Here is a 24,718-nt window from a genome sequence, read left to right as displayed (position 1 = left end):
ATGACATGCAGGATAGACGTGAACTTGGCAGAGAGAACACATATTCTGATGAGCCTGCACAGGTTGGAGCACCAGCCAGCTTGCAGCCCCCACCTGAAGGAGAGGCCTCGCCAGCCATGGTGTCACACTGCAGTACTCCAAGACAGAGATCAGGCTCTGCAAGTGATGACCTGGATGCCAGAGTGCCACAAAGAAAGCGACCACGGAAGAACAATGACTTTCTGAAGGAAATTCTCGCTAAACACAAGGCGATTCGTATTGAAATGGCAGAAGCAAGGGCAAGGGACTTCCAGCTACGTCAGCAGCAGGTTGAACTCATGCGCGAGGCTAATGCCATGCAACGTGACCTCATTACATGTATGACCAACTTTTTCCAGACATAAATGTGCAAGTTTCAAATGATGCGACATGTCAGCTCCCTTACCTACACAACATCTAGCTATGAAAACACAAAGCTTTTTATTTTCACAGTTGATATGAGTATAATGAATAAATGAAAGTTGGGTGGGTGGCAGGGTGCGTGAAGAATATAAATGAATGATAGGAAAGGGGGGAAAATAAGTGAAGAGGCCCCCGCTCAGAAATGGGAATTATAAAATGACAAAAGAAACACGACTGCAGTGTCTCGTAATCACAGCTATGGTGGAAATCTATTCTTCCTATCTATTCCTCCCTCTGATGGAAATAATATGCCAGCGCATTTCGGACACTGACGGCACGTCCTTCTCTGGCAGTGCACTGGTGGCCTGGTTGTTCGATTCCGGTCATGTCTTCCTGAACAACAGTCATCCACCGTTGGTCCACCTGATCGCTAAATCCCTCACAAAAGTTGCGGAGCACACAACATGCCCGGATTGTCATTGGGACGTTCTCAATGTCGTTTTCCATTCGTTTCAGCACACACCGAAACCTTGCCTTTAGACGACCAAAAGTGTTCTCCACTACACGTCTCGCTTGTGAGAGTTGGTAGTTGAACCTTCTTTGTGCTGGTGTCAGCGTTCCAATGTGTGGGAAGGGCTTCATGAGGTTTTGTGTGAGTGGAAAAGCTTGATCACAAAGTATCAGCACTGGGATGTTGACTCCTTGAAGCACCATTCTTGAAGACTCAAAGAGGCTACTTTGGACAAGTCCACACAGGCTCGAACGATGGTACACATGAGAATCATGGCATCGGCCAGGGGATCCAACATTGACGTAACGGAACTGGTACTTGTGGTCTGCAAGGGCGAGAAGTATGATGCTGTACCTGAAAGAGAAATACACCAGTTGACTTGACCCCATTATGACTGGTATTTTTGTATGTAGCCCTTAGCGCCACATCCAATGGTGTGCGCTGTATTTACCGAATACCTCTCCTACGCAGCAAAAATTTCAGTGCGAAGGTTTATGAACGCTTGGTGCTTACCAGCCTTTGTAGTTATGGTAATCTGGAGCAAATTCCTTTGGTGGCGATACAGGAAAGTGGCAGCCATCAAGGGCTCCCATGGCTTGAGGGAAACCAAGTGCGGCCTCAAACGACTCAACTTGACGATTCATTTCTTCTTGTGTAGGCATTCTCACTGCGCCTTTTTCAAGCTCCGACACAATCACGGCGCAGAATTCCCTGAAGATCTCGTTTACAGTTGACCGACCGACGCTGAACAAATTTGCGACCGTTCTATCTTCAGCGGACGAGCCGAGTCGGTAGAGGCTGATTGCGACCCGTTTCTCCACAGGGATTGCTTCCCGCATCGCGGTTGGCAACCTCTCCATCCTTGGTCGGCACACATCAACCAAGTACTTAAACGTTGAAGGGGATACACGTAACGACTGCTTGAAGTTCTCTTCACCGAGGAGCGGAAGAGTCTTCTCGAACCATTTGTCATCCCGCGGATGCATCCAAAGTTGACGATCTATCGTAGGGAACTGGTCCGTCAGCGCAGCTGTCAATAGCATGCTATTCACGAGCATTCGGTCCTCAAGTCTCTCGAGTTCACTTCCAGACGAATCAATTTCAGCGTTAAGTGCCGATATCTCTTGTTGCTTTTGCAAGTACCTGTTTAAAAGGAGTGCTATAGCAATCAGTTGACTACGGGAACCACCACCGCTTGCCGCCATTTTGGCAAAAAGTGGACGTAAACAAACACTTGCGCGCCGCGCTACCTTCGCAGCTGAATGTAGGAAAACCTATAAAATGCGGATAATGGAGTGAAACTGTGTAAACGTATTTAGATCCTATTTAGAGAAGTGCATATGGCTTCTGCATCTTGATTTGTGGCGCACAGACCAACTTCAAATTTCCACAGCAGACAGGGAAAACGAAACCGAAAAAGGGAGCCGGTGAGGGCAGTCAGTTGAGGAGCACTTCTTTCCCGCCTGTCTGGCAGGCGCCCCCGAAGAAAGGTCATTTGAGAGTCCGAAGGCCATTTCTCGCAACTGACATTTCAAATGCTGTCTGACTAGGGTATAAATCATCCGAAAATGTCATTTATTTATTTTATTTATCTGTTTGTCAAAAATGTTTATTATTTGACATGAATTATTTGACAAAGGGTTGGGGGATTAAGGGCTAAAGACACGTATGTCATGTTAAATGTTCCTTAGGATAACGTCATTTAAAACTGAGGCTTCCTTTTGTTCTTTTCTTTTTCTTTTTTCCATCTCCAAAGCTGGTTAACCAATAAAGAAAATCGATCAAACGACCGCTGCCGTTTCGATCAAACGGCATTCGATCAAATGGCTTCCGACCAAATGTCCCGCGTTCGATCAAACGGCTTTCGACCAAACGGCATTCGATCAAATGTCCCGGAACCGTCCTAGACCCGTTCTCCTGTCGTGCGTTTTCGGGAACGTTGACCTAAAGGAAGGAAATGGGACGGGTACATTGGGAGGCAGTTGGGAGAAGCCCATTGTTTCACACCCGAGTATTGTGACGGGGGAGTACGGGGCATAAAGGTATCACCAACGCACGTGTTGGAACGCAGACGCTTGACAGTCGCAAGCGAAGCTGGACGTCCAGTTTCTTGCGACAGAAACGGGAAAGGACGCGTTCCATGTTGATGGTTACAAGTATGTTTTTCAACGGCACAACATGATGCGTACACCACATGGCGATGCAAGGAATATTGGAGCACAAACAATTGCCCTGCTGCCGCTCGGACGTTTGAGAATCATCTCCAGGACGGTGGGCCACTGGTCAGCTACTGGTAAGCCACTGGTAAGCTACATCACATAGCTCTCTATTTAGGCTAGAGACTTCTGCTCAGTATGCAACCTAATGTCCTCCCACTGCGCCACCTGATTTGTTATAGGTAGGGATCACAGTGTGCCGTCTGCAGTGCGAACATGCAAAAAAAAAGGAAAAGAAATAACAAGGAAAGAGCACAAAGACTATACAATTTGGTCACGGAAGGACATATTTTTTATTCCGAAGGGGTGGTCACAAGCTTTGACGCTAAGCGGCGTTAATTTTGTTTCTTCTTTGTGGTGTAAAGTGTGCTACAGTGTATTTTGTGAGCAGTCAGCTCCCCATAGGGACATTTTTGCACTTTTTTCTGCAAGGAACAGCGATGAAACGACGTGATGTGATGGTTTGACGGACATTGTCAGGAATGGGCATGGTTTCTCGATATTGGAATTGACTACTATGTCTCACAACATGACTGGTGCTTGTGTTCAAGGGTATCACCCCCTCATCCTGCTCGCGGAAGAGAGGACAGGATGCGGGAAAGACTAAAACAGAGGACACAAAAGCAGCCACACGCGGCAGCTCTTGAAATTTATAACCAAGAAACTGTGATCCTCGATAGGCTTCACGTAAGTAGAATGCAGAGGCAGTATCCTTAACTAGAACTCAATTACTGTTACTACTATACATCAACGTCATCATGCAAACTTGTAAGGTGTGGTGACAAAAAGCCATCGCAATCGTTTCCAGGAAACAAGGCTCCACATTATCTGTACATTTCTTTACAACAGATCTGGTGGTGTAGTTGTTTCACACAACATTGGAGCGCGCGCTCAGCGTGGTAATGTGGTACTTTTTTGTTGAGTGTTTTTTAGCAGGCAAAAAAAGAAAAGCGTTCGTGTGGAGTTCGTTATTGGAAATACGTACTTGCGATGGCTGTTTCTCAGTGCGCTGTGTAACTTACGCGTTTACACTATGGTTCTAAGGTCAATTATTAAAAAGTCTGTAAGTGGATTATTCTTTCCAATTAACAGCAATACAAAAAGTACTGCGAATCACATTAAGCACCTTGAGTTTTTTTCTAAACCCTTAGTGCATGTTTGCTGCGACACACTGTATATTAGAGCATTAGCACAGTTTACTGAAGAAACAAAGGGAGCAAACACGATACAACAACACACAAATAGATAAAACAACCAAGAAAGGAAAGCCTAAGAAGAATACACAGATCAGCACACTATTTACATCAGGGAAAAAAAAAAGAAAGTAAAGAAGCGCGACACAAAAAATGGGCGACAGCAGCACATTTACAGCTGCAAAATACTGAAAGGAAATAGGATTTTCAACAGTAGAGAAGCTAATATGGGAGTAATGGTGCTTGCTCATTCCAGGTAGGCGATGAAGTTCTCGCCTCGTTGCCATCATATATCATACACTGCAAGGTACGATATACAGAGAAAGGATGATAAATCAGCCTTCCTTGCAACGGCCGGCTGCAGACATCGAATTCAGTGGCCATTAGAGCCGCACAGCCAATGGAAGAAGATGCTTCCTTTTTTAGTGAAGCAAACAACTGCATATAAACCCTATGTTTTTCAGCTGATGAGCAGCTTCTGCTGTTGTCTGAGGCACGAGAAGTGTTTGCCGATGGCACTTTCCTTACGTGCCCTGAACTCTTCCACCAGCTTCTCACCCTGAGTATTGACAAGGAAGGCCTGATCGTGGCATTTCTCTTCTTCAGCACTCGAAGCAGGGAGGATTATGTGTTTGCCTATCAAACGCTGCTGCAGAAGGTGCAGGATAGAAACCTTTCCATCAACCTGGAGTATGCGCACGGTGGCTTTGAGCAGGCCCCCATAGCAGCACTACAGGCAGTGTTCACGCCTGCTTGACATCGTGGATGATATTTTCATTTTGGCCAAGCGGCGTGGCGAAATGTTCAGGCATATGGCTTAGTGACTGTGTACGAGCAGAATGAAGAATTCCGAACCTTTGTTAGGTAAATGATCAGACTTGCTTTCTTGCCTGTCACATTCGTACGCAATGGTTGGGGCACGCTGAAGAGGACTGCACCCCAACTGCCCCTCGTGGAGGAGTTCAAAAGCTATTTCGAAGCTACATGATCAGAGGGCGATACCCCTGTGCAATAATGAATCAGCACGGTAACAGGGGCCTCAGGGTAAACAACACAACAGGAGCATGGGACATGTATGAGTAAGTTCAGTTCTGACAATGCATACGTAAAGTGAGAAAGGGCTAGCCGAAAGGAGAAAGGAGCGTATCGGCATAGACAGGTATTATACATAGAGAAAAGCAACACAACAGGCGCTAGATAAAGAGAGAAGAAGCATAGAAAAAAAAAGAAGCATATATCGGGTGTTTTTCAATATGCTACAAAACCATTAAAGCTACCTAGATGCGGTTTTCGCAGGTGTGTTATAGGGCCGGCGGACAAGTTGTAGTCCGTGATTGTATTTTGAATAATTAATTAAAAATCAACTGGGAAACTTTTTAATTATGGCTTTTGTGGAAAGACTGAAATAGCAGAATTGTTGGTAACCATCTTTTATGCTCATTCCATATTTTACAAATCTCACAACGGTGACATGCCTCTAAGTTCACTCCCAAATTAACCGGAAGCATAGGAGAAGTGGCTGTGAAAAAGCGCGATGTTATACCCACTCTCTACGTTACGCACCCGGACACCAACTGGGGCATATATACAGTGGTGCTGCAATATCTGCTGTTGGTGTCAGTGGCGGCAATAAGAGGACTGTTTGCCCAGCAGCAGACGGGCGTGCTAGTAGCCCTCGCTATGCCCTCTTTCAGGGCCTCCGCCGGTTTCCACATCCTTTTTTGCGAAATTTGGGAGACTAATAATTCGAAGGACATAACCGTGTGAAGGAGACAGCCCACGTAGCAAGTAGTGCAATGGAGCGGGAAAACGTTCCCTGTTCCACTCGTAACACCAATAAAAGTGCAAGCAGCACCGTTTTAAGGTCCACAAAGTGCCAGCCACTCTCATTTCAGTCAGGAAGTAGTGTAAGAGGGACCCTCGCTCCACCCTTTTAATTTCCCTCTCAGCGTCACACTAGCTGTTCATAACAGCCTCCCGATGTCACCACGTATTGTTTCTTTTTGTCTGTCTGTCTTCTCTTTCTCTACTATCTACGGCAATCTCACTGGAAGGGGAAACGAAAGGATGGTGCGAGGGTTCCTCTTACTGCGGTTCTTGATGACGAAACGAGCGCAGGTGGCACTTTGTGCCTCTCAAAACTGCCGTTCTTGCACGCGAAAAAATATTAAATTTGGACTGACACGCTGTGAGTATTTACATGGTGCACCGTTTAATCGGCCTATATGAAAAAAAAAATATCTGCATTGCCTTCACAGATCCATTTAAAAACTCTATAAAAAGGCCCTGTATGCAGTATTGTGAAAAATTATGACAGCGAACACTGAGTGGGTGGTAGATGTCATCAGAGCCAACCTGTGGCGGCACCCCGTTGTACCATATAGATGACGAATGACAGAAACTGTCTGTTTCATGTCTTGCAAGCACCCGCTTCTAGTTACCCCTTTTCACAGGTCGGGTTACCTAGTTACCTATCATTCGCACTTTGTGCCCTCTACTAATGCTCACGATAGCAAATTTACACATAGTGACGGGTGAAAACAGGAATTCAAAAGGGCTATAGTACAAATACAGTTGCGGAGAAGATGTCCCAGTAAGCAATCATGGTCACGGAGGGGCAGATGGATGTGACCGCACTCCGAAATCGACGCCAATGGAACTGAGGGGCGTGTGTCCATCTTCATTGTTGCCAACCGTACGCCACATAACCCCCCCCCCCCCCCCCACCCACCCACCCACCCTCAGACGTATAGTGCATATGAAAGTGAGCGAACCCTACATTCACTGGAGCAGAAGAGCAAGGAGGAGCGTGGAAGACGTGAATTGTACACAGTATGGAAAACGCATCACTCGTTAGCAGCACGTCACGGCGTAGAAATGGGTTCCGTAACAGTGCTGCTGAAGTCTGCGTTCGGAACATTAAACGATGAGTAGGAGGTGATGTCGACGTCATGGCCTGCGGTGTCGCCGCTGGCACGGGAGCAGGAACTTGAGAGTCCCAGGAACTTGTGGCTGTGTCACCGCGTTGCTGACGCTGGCTGAATCGTGCTGCAGCGTCCGTTGCCGCAAACCCAGAGAACGGCAAGTGATCGTGTTGCTCTCATGTCACGGCTGGCTGTGGACATGTGCCACATGGTGCGATGAACAGGTGACGAGCCGAAGCCATGAAGGAATCACCTTCGGTCGTATTAGGTACGGTTGTGCTTGAGTCATTGTCGTGATCGGTAATGAGCGAGTCGAGAGTGCCTTGTCGAGCAGTCGTCCTGTTGAAGTGATATCCTAGTCTGTGGTCAGGTGACATTGCCATCAGGTGGGTCTGATGGTCTGGTAATGTTGATGTTGTCAGGTGATGTCAAGCCATCAGCTGAGAGACTCGTGTACATCATCGTCGTTGTCCACAGTTCGCCACGCAGTTACAATAGAAACAGAAGGGATGTGGCATTTGTACAAACTTATTGCATAAAGAAATGCCCCTCCGCAGATTTCGTAGCTTTTTCTCTCTAGCTTCTAGTGTAAGGTGGTCGTAATTCGGGCACATTGGTAAATATTCACAAAAGCTAAAACAAGGAGGAGAGAAACACGGACATATAAGTTTATTTTGCCCTGTCTGCTTTGTGTCGTCATTTAGCGCTTATGTTAAAAGGAATCATACTCTAGGTAAAATGTCAGATGTAATTATCCGTATTAACGTAACCGTTTTGCATTTCATACATGAAAAATTATGTGGCGTGTGCAGAATTGTAATCCGAATATCAGTATAAGCTCTGTGCAGATTCGAATGGCTGACTTGTTTATTAAACAGTTTTATTATATACATGACTTTTTCTTTTATTTTTTTGAGTCACCCCCACTACAATCGATCTCAAGGGAGAGGGATTTCCGCTGTTCCGCAACAAGACGGCACATGGTCAGTGAGGAGCGTTGGGTTGAGATGTTGAAAGTCCTAGCACTAACATCTGTCGCTGTAATAAATTTTATGAAATATTTTAATATATCAGATTTGCTACAGAAAGCTGAAGAGGGTGATCGGCAGGCCACATCCGAACATCTACACTTGCCATGAAGCTCTTCGGTGGATCGAGTCATCCCAACGTATTTGTGCACCTACAAGCAGCAAATGGAGCGGCACAAAGGCAACGGTGCAAAAAGTGGCAAAGGAAGGATGCTGAGATCCTCCAGCTCGAACAGAAACGTTCCACTGGAGAGATCAATACTGATATTTTCTTAATGAGAGCTCGGGCATTTTGTGGGCTCTGAGCACTTCCTTCTCGTGGTCAAGATAACTGCAATGCAGTTTTGTGACAATTTTTACACTTCATACATGTGCTTCATAAGTTTCCAGCCATGATAGTCCTCCATAATTGCGAATAGCTTTGTCATGGTAGTCTGTGATTTTAAATATGCGCGGCATTGTAATGTGGGACATAAAAAATTTCGAAGATTGCAATTTGTATTTGTGAGTACTTTCTACATTGTAACCTACAACTGTAAGTAATTTCAACTGCTTCATCATGTAAATGATTTTGACCTTCGTATCTGTAACTGTAAATTGTATGGCAGGAAATTAAGCGCGTCTACATGTGACTTCCCTTTTGCCAGCGTACTTTGTGTATAAAGAAATGCTACTTTCATGTGAGGATATATGATTTTGGGCGCCAGCGAATCTCCGCCTCCAATCATCTAATTCTAAGAAAGAAGCTTATCAAAGTGATTACTGTATTTCGGTGAGGGCCAGGATTGATGTTGTAGAAGCGAGTGTTTGTAAACTTAGACAGATTTTATTTAAAAAAGGAGCGAAATGCCAAATCAGTTGCTGAGGAGAAAAAAAATATGATAATCAATTGAAAATGTGTGTCTCGCCTTGCACCACTTTCTGGAGAGAAATCGAACTAAATAATTCAACAACCTCACAAGCAGGGTGTCGGAGCGAACCGAAAACCGGAACCGAAAACCGAAAAAAAAACCGCTATTTTGGTGCGAACCGGAACGGAATCGAAACCGTATACATTTTTTTCGCTCAGGAGGGAAACCGAAAAATATATTTAACGGTTTTCGGTCCAAGAAAAAACTTCGCCGGTTTGGACTACGGATAGGCGAATGAGACGTCGTGTGCTCTGAAGTCATGTCATGGATACTATACGAGGGTTACGGTTACGGTGGAATGTATGTCGGTATAGTAAGACCCTTAGGCTCCCTTTGTAATGGTTTATCGTTCGCGCACACACACAGACTTAGAGGTACATGTGACTCTCTAGCAATGTGCCGTAGTGTTCGTTTTAATTTGATCCCCCCCAAGCTCTCCTCAACTAAACAGCGACCCAAGGGGGCTGCATAACAGCTTCTTTATCGGTAATGTCGCGCAACGCGTCCCTTGTTTGAGAGCAGCTAAGTTGAATACATTTACGTATACGCGAGGGCAAGCCCGTGCAAAGTGGCAACTCTTTTGTGGACAGGACACGAAGAAAATAAAACGGAGCTGTCGAGCGCGTTTGTGAGTGAAGGTGTTCCTCGATTTGCGTCGTACTCGTGCGGTGGTGCTTGCTGGCTAGACAGTAGCAACAGACATTCGGATGGGACGCACTGGCTCCAACCCAGCAAGAAAGTACTTTACGTATGACATCACGACAAACAAGTCAGTTTGTAGCATGCGCTTCAAGAAATGAGAAAGCCCATTTGAACAGACAGTAACCTACAGGAACCACGAGCTACCAATTTCACAGCTGTCTATTAATATTAAATACCATGTATGCTGAATAAACGGGTTTACATTTTGTAACATTGATTTTGTTTGTGGGGATGAATATTATCAGCAGAAGCGGAACCGGTTAAAAACCGGTATGAACCGTTATTTTTTTGCTCCGGAGCAGAACCGGTACCGGATCGTTTATGATGTAACCGGAACGAAAACCGGAACGAAAAACGTTTCGGTTCGACACCCTGCTCACAAGCCTCTCTTGCGGAATGAAGCTGATTCAGTGGGTGTCTTTTCATTAACACATCGATGAGTTAAGCTGTCAGAACTCACAAATAATTTCGGCGACACTGGAACCTTGACCTCATGTATACCACCAGGAAAAAGTAAACACACCACAAACTAGTGAAATTCAATATAAAGGCACTGAATCCTACTTACGCCCACCGTATCAAGCGAGCATGTATGCAGCTTGGTCCCCTTTGCACTACAAAACTGCGGAGTCAGCCGTATAGTTTCATATTTCAAGCGCTGTCTCCTAGGCTCAAATCACATTGCCGCCACTTTAAATTCTGCCACGTGTAACAGATAGCGGGCATAAACATCCAGTGCGAATGACCGTCGCCGCGCAATCCGTCCACAACACCACCATAGCCATCTTCTCCCCACACTGGAATCCTGTTAGCCTCGTTCACAGCTCAGCTTGCTCAAGGGCCAAGAGTGCGTGCCTTGCATTCATATGTGCATCGTCCTCGTCACTTTTAAACTGGGTATTTCGAAATCCAAAGTTGTTATTTGAAGAAATTTAATTGATCACAGTAGAAACATGAGTAAGAAACATCATAATAGCATGTTCCGCCGAAGAAAACATCGTGTCGCCCATAAACTATCCTACGGAACATTACATTCCTAAGCCTAACCATTATTGATTTTAACACGGTTTATTTTGAGGGCGTGTATTTTTAAGCGATTTATTTCAGCAAATGGATTTTGAAGGTGGGATTTCAAGCGTGGATTTTTTAATGTTTTATTTTAAAAGATTTATTTCGGCGTACAGCCGTCCAAAACGCATACGCTCTAACCCAGAAGATTTTGAGGTATGTGCTGAAGAAATGTCGAACGATTTTAGAAAACGAAGTTTCCCTCACGACATTATAAACAATGCTCTCTCCACGTGCAAATCTTTAGATCGAGATAAATTACTTTCACATGTACCGCGGCAACAACAAAATGCTTTATCCTTCGTTACCGCTTAGAACAAAGCACTGAGTAGCGCAGGATCCATCTTCACCCGCCATCTCAACATACTACACAGAGACCAAAATACTTAAAATAATTTTTGCTGCTGCCCCCAATATCACATTCCGTCGATCAGGTAACATCTCTCGTAACCTACTCTCGTCGATCTCGTAACCTACTCGTTTCATCCCGTCTATCCCGACCAAATCCTGGGTGTTCCCCTTGTGGTAACAGACGCTGCCAAACAGGTCATTTCATCAGTCCACGTAAATTTATCGCTAGCACCTCAAACTCATTTACTTTCGAAATCAGAGAGGGTTTGCACTGCAACCCTTTTAATATATGCTACCTTATCATGTGCACTAAATGCTGTATTCAGTATATTTGAGGAACCTCGAACACCACGAGGGAAACGTTTTACGGCCGTATATCCGATATTGTTAATAACCATCCTACACCCGTTTCTACACATTTTAACCTACTTGGACACGTTTTAGTTAATAACCTCAAAATCATTATCCTTGAATCGGGTTATAACAGTGACATGAATCGTAAAAATCGTGTATCCTTTTTAATCACAAAATTCCAGTTTCTGAAGCCTCACGGTTTGAACACCCACGGTTTGCCTTCATTGATGGTGGAGAATGGAGATGGCACCATTCATAACTCTGCTATTTCGTTTAAGGCTTGAAATAGTGAACAAACTTTACATATTTTTTTACAATGCGAAAGAGAATGCTATCGCCTTCGTATACCGATATCGCTGCAGCAGTTCCAGGAGATGACCTTTCGCTGACGTTTGTTGTCTTCGCTCAATAAGCGAGGGACCACTGAGCACAAACTTTCCTGTAGCCTAAGCTTCGAGTCATCTCTTGCACTACATTGTTACCTATCCCAAGTCCTCATCCTATGATGTACACCGTCATACGTCTGTCGCATTCACTTAGTCTTTGTAGTGCTCAGTTAAAGCTGTCCGAGTGTGACCACTCCGAGGCCGATTTTTGATGCTGGTGTTCCCATATTGAAATGTGTCACTCACCTCCGGACACTGCTAGCGCGCATGCACACACTTCCATAAACAAGATGAAGTGAACGATGAAAGATGAAAGTCACTGAAAAGGTTAGCCAGCTGTAGGACTCGAACCCACATCTTCTGGATTGCCGGTCCAGAGCTCTACCAATTGAGCTAAGCTAACACGCCTTCTCAGCGACTTCCAGGGTGCGTCATCTGAAGGGACAAACCAGCCACTCTCTCTCACTCATCCTCCTTTCACTCTTACATTTTTGCTCACTCATACACACATTCATACGACGGCATCGACGCAGGCGGCAACTGTTGAACATGAAAGAACTGATGTTCTGAGGCTGGAACAACATAGAAGGGACAAATACATACAAAGCCTCAATTTGCCAAAGAAATTAACGATGAAAGATGAATGTCACTTGAAAGGTTACCCAGCTGTAGGACTCGAACCCACATCTTCTGGATTACCGGTCCAGGGCTATACCAATTGGGCTAAGCTAACTCACCTCCCCAGCGACTTCCAAGGGCGCGTCATCTGAAGGGACAGACCAAACACTCTCTCACTCATCCACCTTTCACTCTTACATTTTTGCTCACTCATACACACATTCATACAACGGGATCGACGCAGGCGGCAACTGTTGAACATGAAAGAACTGATGTTCTGAGGCTGGAATAACATAGAAGGGACAAATACATGCAAAGCCTCAATTTGCCTAAGAAATTAACGATGAAAGATGAAAGTCACTGAAAAGGTTAGCCAGCTGTAGGACTCGAACCCACATCTTCTGGATTGCCGGTCCAGGGCTCTACCAATTGAGCTAAGCTAACACGCCTTCTCAGCGACTTCCAGGGTGCGTCATCTGAAGGGACAAACCAGCCACTCTCTCTCACTCATTCTTCTTTCACTCTTACATTTCTGCTCACTCATACACACATTCATACGACGGGATCGACGCAGGCGGCAACTGTTGAACATGAAAGAACTGATGTTCTGAGGCTGGAGCAACATAGAAGGGACAAATATGGGACAAATGAGGCTTTGTATGTATTTGTCCCTTCTATGTTGTTCCAGCCTCAGAACATCAGTTCTTTCAAGATGAAGTGTCTATGAATTTCTGCGGCAGAGACTACGTCTCGCACGAGAAGTTCGATGACGGCACGCTGACGAAAGGACACACCGTTGTCGGCCATGTTGCTAGTAGTGCCAGTGGTCATGTGATGCAAGGTCGTCAATGGTTACACAGCGCCGCGTATGAAAGGGAGTCTGGCCATCAGTAGGAGCCTCAAAAATAGGCTAGAGATGTCAATCAAATTTGAGCGTCTTTCATTGGCTGCTGTTTTCTATATAGAGGACGCTATGACACAAAAATTTTCCCGAAAATTGGGCCATCACTTGGATCGGTGAAATCAGAATTTCCTGACAAAATTTTTTCATAGATTACTTTAATGTTGTTCTGTAAGTGTATGTTTCCTTATATGTTTCGTCATCCTTGTTAGACCGAGTAGAGACAGCGATCGCAAGAAAAGAGCAAGAAAAACGATATGGATACCTCAAATTTGCAAAGTATGACAAACATTTATTCATATACGCACATTGGCCCCTTTTTGATTCCATTTTGATCTGTGTCATAGTTAAAATGCGTATAATAGGGGCAGTCTGTTAGAAGAAGGGGTTCTGCAGGCAAACCAGCTCTGCTAGCGAGCGATTCTGGGCTATGCTGGGCTAGCTAGTAGGCTTACCGGTCCTAATTCTTTTATTACTGGAATCCAAGGAGTGGAATGGGGTTGCCAAGCCATACTAGGAGTGAAAATTGACAATACCTTTTCATTCCGAGGACTTAAAAGCAATGAAATTATCACAAATCTTCATTCCTCGGAATGGAATTGGAATGGAATGGGTGATCCCATTCCGCAACCCTGGCTGTCGATAGATGATAAAGGGCACAGAATAGTAAGGGGGGAAAGATCTGGGCGTATTTTATTTGTGAAGTGTTTCTAGAGTGCCTTGTGATAATACCGAAGGGCTGAAGGGCGTTGAACTTGTATACGAGATAAGACTCCCTGATGCACACGTGACGTCTGTCACGTGTGCATCCGAGCCCTGTTTCTAGAACATATAGTTTAACGTTTTCAAAATTGTGAGCACGAGCGTTGAAGTATTCCGCGACTGCTTTGGGGAGTTTGTTGGAGGCGAAGGTTGTATGGCCGGCAAGGCGGTTGTTAATTTGTTGGCAGGTTTCACAAATGGCCGGGGTTGCATAGACTAGTTACCGCATTTATTGCAGTATATGACATTGGAACTTGCGCATGTGGATGTATGGTTAACAGTGTGGGTGTAATTGCTCGTAGTGCTTTTGATGGAGTTAGCGTGTGTGGTTTCTTACAACGAATGTACAGAGCAGAGCCCAGTTACGCAGCCTGACTCCATCGTTCCAATCCCTAACTTTAATTCACGCGCGCCTCGAGCCATCATGACGATGCCTCGCCGATACCACATATCCCCCTTTGTTGAAAAAGACAATCCCGTGACATACAAACTTCCAAAACAAAGAGAGAGAGAGGAAGAAAAGGCCAACTGCAAATTAGCACACAAGACGGCAAATGCTCTAGCATTCCACAATGTATATGTCCAGCGAAATGAAATGTCCACTTTAATGTTCCTGGAATGCCCTGCGGGTATCTGACAGGTGGTGCACGACTTCTCGCGCTACGTCGTAATGGCGGCGGTGGTGGTGGTGCTTCAAGGGCATCCTGGGGTTGCTCTACCGGCGCAGATTCCGTTTCTGGAATTGAAACAGTCCACCACCCATGTCGTGACGAAGTTTCCACTTTGTCGCCCGCAGACGGAAATAAAAAGCCCACGGTTGTCCACAGGATATCCGAAGCCGGACATGCGGATGTACGTGGGATATCAGCTATTTTCCGCCAGACGTCCTAGAGACGTCCGAGTGGCCACCTCGCGGACATTCCGAAATACGTCCGTTCCAGGACGAGCCACGGACGTGGCTACTCAGAGGGTTTTTATTGATTTTTATTACTAATTATATCCGATCCTGCAACTACAGCATGTGTTCATTATGAAACCACTTGTCACACTGGATGCAAATGTAAAAATAACTAGGTTTATTCATAAAAACCTCCCGGTAGATGGAAGCAAAATAACCTCACACATCAACAGCAAATGTAAGGCAAAGTAACAAAATATTGCGAAGAACTTATATAAGATGTAAATTGCAAAACAAAACTTGTGTGAGAGATATATCAAGATGGTCATACGTGGCTTGCGTACAGGGTGAACTTAGAGCACCGGCGAGATCATCGGTAAACTCACTATCACAAAAAATAGTCCTCTGGTTTGCCCTGAAGGCAGAGGTAAAACTGTACCTTTAGGTAAATGCTAATAGTACATACACATGTATAAAAAGCTAAACTGTAAGGGTATAAAAACCACTGAGGTAAAAAAAGGCACATGTACTGTGCCTTTTTATGGACCAGAGTAACTGGACACAGTTGTCTAAAAGCTGGAGTCTGTGGTCACACAATTCCCCATTGTCATCTTGGCAAAGAATAGGACACGGAAAGGACGTCAAGAAAACTTTGAAAAGATGCATCTCTCAGGCAAACGTGCTTTAATAGTACACGATGCTCTTGTTTGGCAAAGATTTTTTGCAACAGGTATCGAAAAACAGCACGCAAAACAGATTGCTTGTTACTGAATTGGCTCTGCATATTCACCGGTAAAATGAATGTGACAAATACAACCAATCGAAATGAATAGTTGTCAACACGAGAAACTAAACTATAAGCAACGCGAAGCACTAAAACTTACGAAATTTGTGTGAGGCTTGCTAAGGTGTACAGGACATATTCCAAAATTGGAAAATCTTTATATAAGCTGTACATAATGTCATAATGGCACATGACCTTTGTATGCACAGCAGCACAGAAGACTGAGTGTAAATTCGTTAAGCACCAGCAAGCCAATCAAAAGGTCACTAGGAAAACAAAAGGGCGCTCTGCTGCAGCCTAAATGCATAACTGATTGCACCTGAGGTAAATCTATAAATATCTAAGGGATAAAAGGTGAAAATCCAAACAGGTTTCTAAATTACTGACCACTGTCTCTGTGGCCTCACATCAGTAATAAGACTATTTTATGGACCGAAGAACATGGCACTTTTGTTTGGCAAGGGCGTTTGCAACAGGGACCAAGATTTACTTGGGGAAAATGCAAGTACTGAGACATCACAGCTGTTAAACTAACTGAATTCTCAGCAGTGCAAAATTGTAAAAATTCTGGGAGCTTTGCTCAAGTATACCGAGCTTTTGCTGTAATGTCCTAAATCTTTTTATGTACAGGTATCCGCACAGTTAACCGATCTCCCGCTCTCGTGGCTTTGCTCCGATAAGTGCCCAACTAGCGGCTGACGACGCAAACACAAGAGAGCTCGTCCAGGGCGGGCCCCACCTCGCACTTACAAACGAAGATATGCCGTATGAGACACACACACACACACAAAAAAAAAGAGGCAGATTGCAGACTTCTTATCTTTTTTGCTGCTGTTCTGTGCACGCGTGCGTGTTTTCTTCATATAGCACGAGTGCACATGGGAATACAGTAAAAGAAAAATCCAGCCACCCCTGGACGAGTTCACTAGTGTTTGCGTCGTCAACTGTTAGTTGGGCACTTATCGGGGCAAAGCCACGGAAGCGGGAGATTGGTTAACTGTGCAGATACCTGTACATAAGAGCTGAGCTGTTCAACCGGCCCAAAGTATGTAATGTTGAAAACTATGGAGACAACTGTTCATCACATGGGACACAGGCAAGACTTCAGTTGCAGGGTGGTCACTGTGTCCTCAGCATCTTGTCCTGTGCTGCCCTGTTGAAACTGCTTTCTGGTTCTGAGGTGCACGTTCAGACATGACCTCTCTTGTTGCTCCTGGGGTATACAATTAGGAGCTCTTGTTTGGAGTGAATCTGAGTGAAATGGTCAGGATCCTTAACTAAGCCTCATCTGGTTAATCACCTCTGGAATCTGCTTCACCCAGACCTGAAAGACAACAGTCGACTGTAAACAATGCAGACAACACAGTTCCTGTGTTAGTCAATCTGGATCGGAAGCTTAAATGGATAGTATACTTAAGCGTGAAGTAAGTTTCCCCAATTCTCTTAGAACTATTCGATGGTCACTTCAGGTGAAATTTACATCCTTACATGTTCTACATAGGACACAGTTTCACCTTCAACTTCTCCAATAACCTATTATAAAAAAAAAAAGCAAGACGACTTATTTTCCTACACACTTGCAATGTAAGAATACCATTTTGCTGCCAACGGTGTACTACCAGACTAATAGAGACGTGTAAATATTGAAATTTCCGAATACGAATGGTATATGAGTATCTCAAAAATTGCACCTTGAATATCGGATGAAATTTATAATATTTCCCTCGAAGGTAAAACCTAGCAGTGGCATGAGTTTCTTGAAATCAAACCGGTGAGGCTGATGTTGACAGACACCGTAGTACTGAAAATGATATTTTTCATTATAAAATATGCAACTAAAATATTAGTGTGAAATATGCAGTCCTGCCCCATTAGTCACAAAACTACAGACTTCTATATATACAAGAACTGACTCCATGATCAAAAATCTGAAATTTCTAATTTTTATTAACAGGATTATTTTATTTAACAGAGTTCAATTAAGAGGACTATTTTCCTTCAGTTGCGGTTTATCTAAAATCTATAATGAGACCACTGATGCAGTGTTTGCATGTGAACTCCACGTCCAGGCAGACCTTGCTGTTTTGTTATATATATATATATATATATATATATAGGTTGAGGTAAAAGGATTATCAAATGGCCACGAAGTTTTACAGAAGTTGCAAAAAAAAGAAGACGCGGAAACATATTTCAGGGAAGTTACATAGGGAGACTTTAAAAAGTAAAATGGGCAAGGGGTCGACGTTTCGACAGTGGCACTGTCTTCGTCAGGACAAGAGAGTCTTTTGTCCTGACGACAAATTTTCGACAACCTTTCCAACAACGACAACCTTTCGACATCGCTGCTGTCGAAACGTCGAATGCCCCTTTTATTCCTTGTCCTGTAGTAGCACTGTCTCCATTTCTGATCTTTATTGGATATCTATATATATATATCTATAACCGCTAGATGTGAAATTAAAATGAAACTTCATCAATATTTTATAATTCAAGCTTTTTCAGCAAATCCCTGATAGCATAAACGGAGGCAGTACTTGTTTAAAGTAAGCAAATTTTTCAGAAATTCTGCAACTAATTTACTTGGGCTCTGTCGAACACGTACACAAGTGATCGAAGTACAACAACCACGTACACCAAATGATCTTGTGTTGTGATGACATTTGCCAAAATTTGAAATGAAGCCTTAATCGAGGTGATTGCAGTTTGACTCCCCATGGCATAGCTACGTATCTGAACCGCAGCCAGTAGAGCAACATTTATCACTGTCAGCTGTCACACCAATCTGGCGCATATTTTAGTTGAAGCATTTGGCTCTCGAACAGAAATGGTAGCATAGTGCCTGCACGTCTTCCACAGTTTTGCATTACTTTCGGCATTGTAAAAGAAAAATCTGACCATAAATAATTCGTGTCACGTGGTCCTTTCAACAAGAATTTCGCCACATTCTGCTGATCTCAGTACTGCCCGAAAACCTCCGATTTAAATAATTATTGCAGTTTAAAAAAATAATCAATGTATTTTAATTAAGTAGCCGTCTGGTAGTTCTATACCACCTCACACAAAATATTTGCTTACACGTAAGTCAGACCTGCAAAAACAGCATTTGTGGTGTCACATGAAATTAAACACCCTGTTTATAATCAACCTCCTGAAGTGAAGCGGTTCTGATGTACGCAGGGTTTAGAAGTACGCAACGGTTTGACTGAAGTTCTGTAATGCCTACATATAGAGACTAGGCTGTGACTCAGTATGTTAATGAGTGTAATGTACCTTGTCAGACGAAATGAAAGCTCCTGCTCCTTCGCTGGACTTTAGGCAGGGAGCTCCGCAATGTGTTTGCAATCCTGGCTGCACCTGTGAGGAAAATTCAAAGGCACTACATGTTGCTACAGTTGTCTGCTGCATCCACAGCACATACTGATTGTGTTCTCCGAGGTGTCTAGCTGACACTTCAGCACCTGGTTTTCCTTTTTCTGCACACCTTCTGCGTGTCCAAGCATGAAAATAACACATATGTTACATAGAGAAAAACGTGGACGGTTGCAAATTTAAAAGGCATATCATTGCGCCAGTTTGAAAGCATACGACTAAGGCAAAGTTAGCCAGCGTGACCATTATGAGTAGACACCTGCTAATTAATAAACATACCTCGTTAAACCCTAAAATTTCACACTCACCTTGCTAGCTGCTTTGCAGTGCGCGTCGTTCTTTTCTCACGAATAGTGTCAGAGAAGTTTCTTGGTTGATGTCAACACAGGCACACACTCACACACACCAAGTAAAAGTCGCGGCCTGCACTGCAACTTGTGTCCTCCTTTTCGAGGAGGTACTGCTTGCCCGCGTGGTACAGCTCGCCCCGGCTCCCCCAACGCATTCGTCGTCTTCAACGCTGTAACACTGGGACGAGAGATTATTTTTATTGCAGCGCCCACATCGGTGTCGATAAGACACGAAATTCATATAAGCTCACCGAAATTTGGTCCGGAACCGCAGTTTCTTCTTCTATCCAGCACACAGCGAGGACGCGGCAGGGCTGCCTTTCGATGTCATCTTGATTGTCTCGATTCTGTGAGAAGACTCGCTCCTACTCCAGGATCCGCTACAGCCCATTCCGGTAACATATCCCACTGCTGCTTAGCAATCCCATCTCATACAACACATTCTGAGAAACCAGACGCGTACGAAGAAAACAGTTGTCTCACGTGCAAACACCGAGCTCACAAAAACGAAGATGGCGCCCGACTAGACTGATTCAGCCATACAGATGCAGCCCACTGATCTCGATTGTAAAAGGCTGGATCGCGGATAGGGAGCGCGAGCGTGAAGAAACCGGCCGCCATCTTACTGTACCCACAACACCCGCGGCAGCGATCATGGCAACTTCTTGCAATTACGGTCGTACCAACCGTACTGGCAAGGTTACAGGGCCTAAATTTATACAGGTGAGTCACTCTTCATCGAGGAATAAATAGGCGTCCATTCTGTATATTTAGTTGACCATTATGAAGTGTTTTTTTGCCCAAAACGAGCACTGGATGCAGGTTGCTTGATCGCTCTTCCGACGTTCAATCGAGCACATTTGCATTTTACCCGGCGGCAAATACAGTTTGAGTGCATAATGTGCTTGAAAGAACACGTTACACTACACAGGTAGTGTTGTCATCAATATATGTGCAAGCACTCGAGCGCTTTTTTGCATGCATTGCTAGCATGGTACACGGTGTTCTCTGCGGAAGCAAGTGCCACATTCATTTCTTTGAATTACCTTCGCGCACAAGTTCGGTATTACGTCATAATGAGACCACGATTGTCACCTTTCTTCATGTATTGGTATTGTTTTGTGCCTTGGTTTGATTTGTGACAAAGAATCCTACGTAACGGTGGTGTGGCGCGACTTGAATAACGCCTTTGTGTCTGAGCTGTATCGTCAGCTTGTTACGATAGTAATTTGTAGCGTGTCGTGCTATTTGTAGCAGTTTTTAAGGCAAAAGGGTCTCTCAATACAGATTTCGTCATGAGGGCTACCCAGTGAATAATCTGTGCAGTGTGATACGGCTGGGTGTACAGGTAAGTATTACGTTCCTCATCCACTGGTTTCTACTTTACAAGAACGAACAACCTCACTGCACGCACTGTGGTTAGCCTCTCTCAGTTTTGCATATTTTCTTACATGTTCACATCAGAAACACACCTTAGACTTTAGGCTCCTTTACCCAGCAATATAATAATTAGAGATTATAATTCTTTTTAGAAGAGTTCCCCATATTCTTTTTAGAATAGTTCTTAATCTTTTTAATTTTTAGAAGATACAGGGATTGTAAACCATGTTTTAAACTGATGTTTTAACATTTGTCCAATGCATTTATTAAACACCATATATTCATTTTTAACTGGTTGCACCCGAACCAATGTTCTGATGTATTATTTCCTTTGTTGTCGATGCACCATAAAAATTGGAATAATCATCATCAATGCAGGTTACTTCACAGCTGCCTCGACATACTCAAGAAATAGATGCAGAACCTGCGTAATGCCCACAAACTTTGACTACCACAGCACCTACAGAAAGTAAAGGCATATGTGTCACATGGGATTTTTAAAGGCATTCACAGTATATAATACCTTGTATGAACTGTTGTAGATCTAAGCAGCTTCTACGGTACACTCTCAGAAATTAAAACTTGTCAGGGAACTGTGATAATTGTTTCAGTTAGTAAGCATGCACATATACGCTATAAGAAGAAAATTATTTATTGAGAATGCACTTCTCTGGCTACTCATGTTGTTTACATCTACTGTTGATCACATTCATTTATCACATATTATATTCTTATATATTATTATTATATTATCACATATTCGATCACATTAAATTTAAAATTTAGCATATATAAGAAAATATCAGGAGGGAAGTTGCTATTCATTGCTCATTCCAACCTAAAATTGAGAGAGCGTACCTGACCATTGTCATTCCTAAAATATATATTGCCATTGTAGCAAGGTCACAAAACAATAAATGTAGTCTTTTGCGACCTCCCTGCACGTTCATTGTATCCTGAAACGCATAAGTGCAAGAAATAAATCTTGAACTTGAATAAACTTGACATAAAATGTTGAATAATATAATGAATGATATAAAATATTGAATAAACTTGAACTCATATATTCTGCGTAATGTAAAAACCCCAAGACTAGGGAACACGAAGGGACAGACACAACACGAAGTCTCAAACACAGCTGAAAATTTTACTTCACAAAACAAGAAATATATACAAACAGAAGGGAAGGGAACACTATTTGAGAACAAAATAGGAGGTCATTTCGGGGGAACGAGCAGTTTGTTCAAGGCCGGACTGAGGATTACGGAAGGTTTGCTGACACAGTTTCCACAACAAGTTATGAAAAGGGTCTCTCTCAAAAGTCTTCTGTGAGGGTCCACTTCGGATGCCTTTACAATTGTTTCATCCCATAGAGGGAAGCAATCTGAGCATTCTTCCAAATGTTTTGCAATTTCAGAGTTTGAAGCTTTATTTTTTACTTTTAAAGAATGCTCTCTCAAACGATCATTTAAGCAACGTTTTGTCTGGCCAATGTAAGAGAAACCACAAGCTAAGGGGATCTGGTAAACACGTTTGAAGAACAGGGGACAAATTTATTCCAGTGATTCTTGCAAAAGCTTCAGGTTTGGCGAAAGGCGTGAGGCGGTCAAGACGGAAGTTGTTCTTGAAAACGATTGATTTGAAACTTCTTCGCAACGGCTAACAAGTTGTGAGACACTTTGTGAAAGAAGGGTAAAACCACCCGTTTGGGGACAGAGGGCTTAGTTTCAGGTGAACCAGGAAGCAAGGTGTTTAACAAAACATCTAAAGCACCAAGTAACATGTGATGGGGGTAACTAGCATCATTCAAACGGAGAAGCTGACTTTCCACAGAGGGGACTCTCAAACTCTGAAATTGCAAAACATTTGGAAGAATGCTCAGATTGCTTCCCTCTATGGGATGAAACAATTGTAAAGGCATCCGAAGTGGACCCTCACAGAAGACTTTTGAGAGAGACCCTTTTCATAACTTGTTGTGGAAACTGTGTCAGCAAACCTTCAGTAATCCCCGGTCCGGCCTTGAACAAACTGCTCGTTCCCCCGAAATGACCTCCTATTTTGTTCTCAAATAGTGTTCCCTTCCCTTCTGTTTGTATATATTTCGTGTTTTGTGAAGTAAAATTTTCAGCTGTGTTTGAGACTTCGTGCTGTGTTTGTCCCTTCGTGTTCCCTAGTCTCGGGGTTTTTACATTATGCATCATTTTCACCAGCTCGCTTGCTTCCTAGCCATTTTTTCATTGCCGTATATTCTCTTTACTCATCATCAGTGATCTTCATTACAAAAGCATATCGTGTCAGACTTTTTTGTTTGCGTTTCACAGACAGGGTGCACGAGAGCCAAAATGACAAAATCACAACTGTTTCAAGCTCCAAATAGTCCTGTTGCAATTTGAAGACCATACGTGGAGCTGCATTTTTTGGAACATGCTCCACATAACAAGCATGACAAAGTCAGCACTGGATAGCAGGACCCCGTCCCCAAGCAGCTTTTCTCACACTGCAGTTGTATTCAACAAAAGCATGTGAGTGCTGGGGAAGGACATTGAGTTTGGCACAACCGCGCCTGCAAATAATCAGAACAAATAAAGGAAGAAGCAAACATAGAAGGGCTGTACTTCAAAAGGGGATAAGTCCTGTGTCTCAAGGAGGTGTTACCACTTTCTGAGTAACTTAATTGATTAACATCACTACCTGATTAACTGTCCTAAGGAGTGTGATCTAATTGCGTGAAGTAATTATTTGGGCTGCTTCGGTGTGTCCATGTTTGCGAGGAAAGCACTGCTGTCGTTTACTAAAAGACTCTTTCTAAGGCGATGCTTGATATAAATCATACTAAACGCATACACGGCTAAAACAACGGCTGTGATTCTGCAGAACGATCTCTTTCTGCCATGCGAGTATATCTTTTCCCGGACCGTTCTTTATGGAACAATTTTTGTCCAGAACGCAGTACGGGATATTATATACATGGTTGTTGTTAACCTCAAGTCGTTTCTTATTGAAATATTGGCTGGGAAACGTGCTGTAGTACAATCCCCAGCGCTGCACTGCAGTGACGGTCTAGTTTCGGAATGCAAAACATAACGTAATTAAGAATCGGACGGCAGAACACCTGTGAAACACTGTTAGGATACATCAGTATACTGGAACCTTACAAAATTGTGTGATGACAAACAATGACCAATGCTTGCAGCGCAATAAATACTCACAATCTCTGTTGCCTCCCATTGTTTTGTATGGGCACACACAGCACTTTAGGGCCCACCAACATGGCGGCCCGAAGGCACGCCTCTCCCCCACGAGCCCCTCTCCCATGCGCGATCCAGCCTTTATACATAGAGATCAGTGATGCAGCCGTCCGATCGACTCGGGTTTCGTATCTCTCCAAAATAATTGTTAAAAATATTTATGTTTTCGGTTCGGATAAAGTTATTTGAAGTACTTTTTAGTTTCCAATTAACTGTTTGAAAACTATTTTTGATTTTATTATCGCAATTCACATACTGCAAATATGGACACTATTGCAGCACATTGTAGTGCGTTATCATCATGGTTATCATGCACAACAAGAAGCGCGTTCCTTTCTTCTTTTTCTTGCTGCAAGCAGTGCACATGGACATCGACTTTC

The 24,718-nt window shown here is 43.7% G+C and overlaps 1 protein-coding gene, 1 long non-coding RNA gene and 1 other non-coding gene across 4 annotated transcripts; all 3 read right to left on the bottom strand.

The window, feature by feature from the left end:
• Positions 1-663: 663 nt before the first annotated feature.
• LOC135384544 (putative nuclease HARBI1) lies at positions 664-2,097 on the bottom strand. The gene is made up of 2 exons (XM_064613742.1): positions 1,406-2,097; positions 664-1,246 (listed from the first exon to the last, which is right to left on the bottom strand). The coding sequence occupies exons 1-2, from the start codon at positions 2,095-2,097 to the stop codon at positions 664-666; spliced, it is 1,275 nt and encodes a 424-aa protein (XP_064469812.1).
• A 10,258-nt stretch (positions 2,098-12,355) lies between these two features.
• Positions 12,356-12,428, bottom strand: Trnaa-ggc (transfer RNA alanine (anticodon GGC)). Its single transcript has one exon. It is a non-coding gene; the product is annotated as a tRNA-Ala (tRNA).
• Positions 12,429-15,359: 2,931 nt separating this feature from the next.
• On the bottom strand, positions 15,360-20,216 carry LOC135368511 (uncharacterized). 2 transcript variants are annotated; one of them, XR_010414804.1, is made up of 5 exons: positions 19,962-20,216; positions 19,669-19,888; positions 19,410-19,475; positions 19,262-19,345; positions 15,360-17,312 (listed from the first exon to the last, which is right to left on the bottom strand). It is a non-coding gene; the product is annotated as an uncharacterized LOC135368511 (long non-coding RNA). The 2 variants fall into 2 exon arrangements; XR_010414805.1 differs by lacking the exon at positions 19,410-19,475.
• Positions 20,217-24,718: the final 4,502 nt, after the last annotated feature.

This window comes from Ornithodoros turicata, chromosome 1 (genome assembly GCF_037126465.1).
Source record: "Ornithodoros turicata isolate Travis chromosome 1, ASM3712646v1, whole genome shotgun sequence".
In the NCBI taxonomy this organism is placed as follows: domain Eukaryota; kingdom Metazoa; phylum Arthropoda; class Arachnida; order Ixodida; family Argasidae; genus Ornithodoros; species Ornithodoros turicata.
The sequence above is the reverse complement of the archived record's forward strand: the minus strand, read 5'-3'. Positions and strand labels throughout refer to the sequence as shown.

Excerpts from the sequence above, each read along its gene's own strand:
- LOC135384544 (XM_064613742.1), bottom strand. The coding sequence starts at position 2,097 with ATGGCGGCAAGCGGTGGTGGTTCCCGTAGTCAACTGATTGCTATAGCA. Across the intron at positions 1,247-1,405 it reads TACCATAACTACAAAGGCTG|GTACAGCATCATACTTCTCG; the intron begins GTAAGCACCAAG and ends TTTCTCTTTCAG.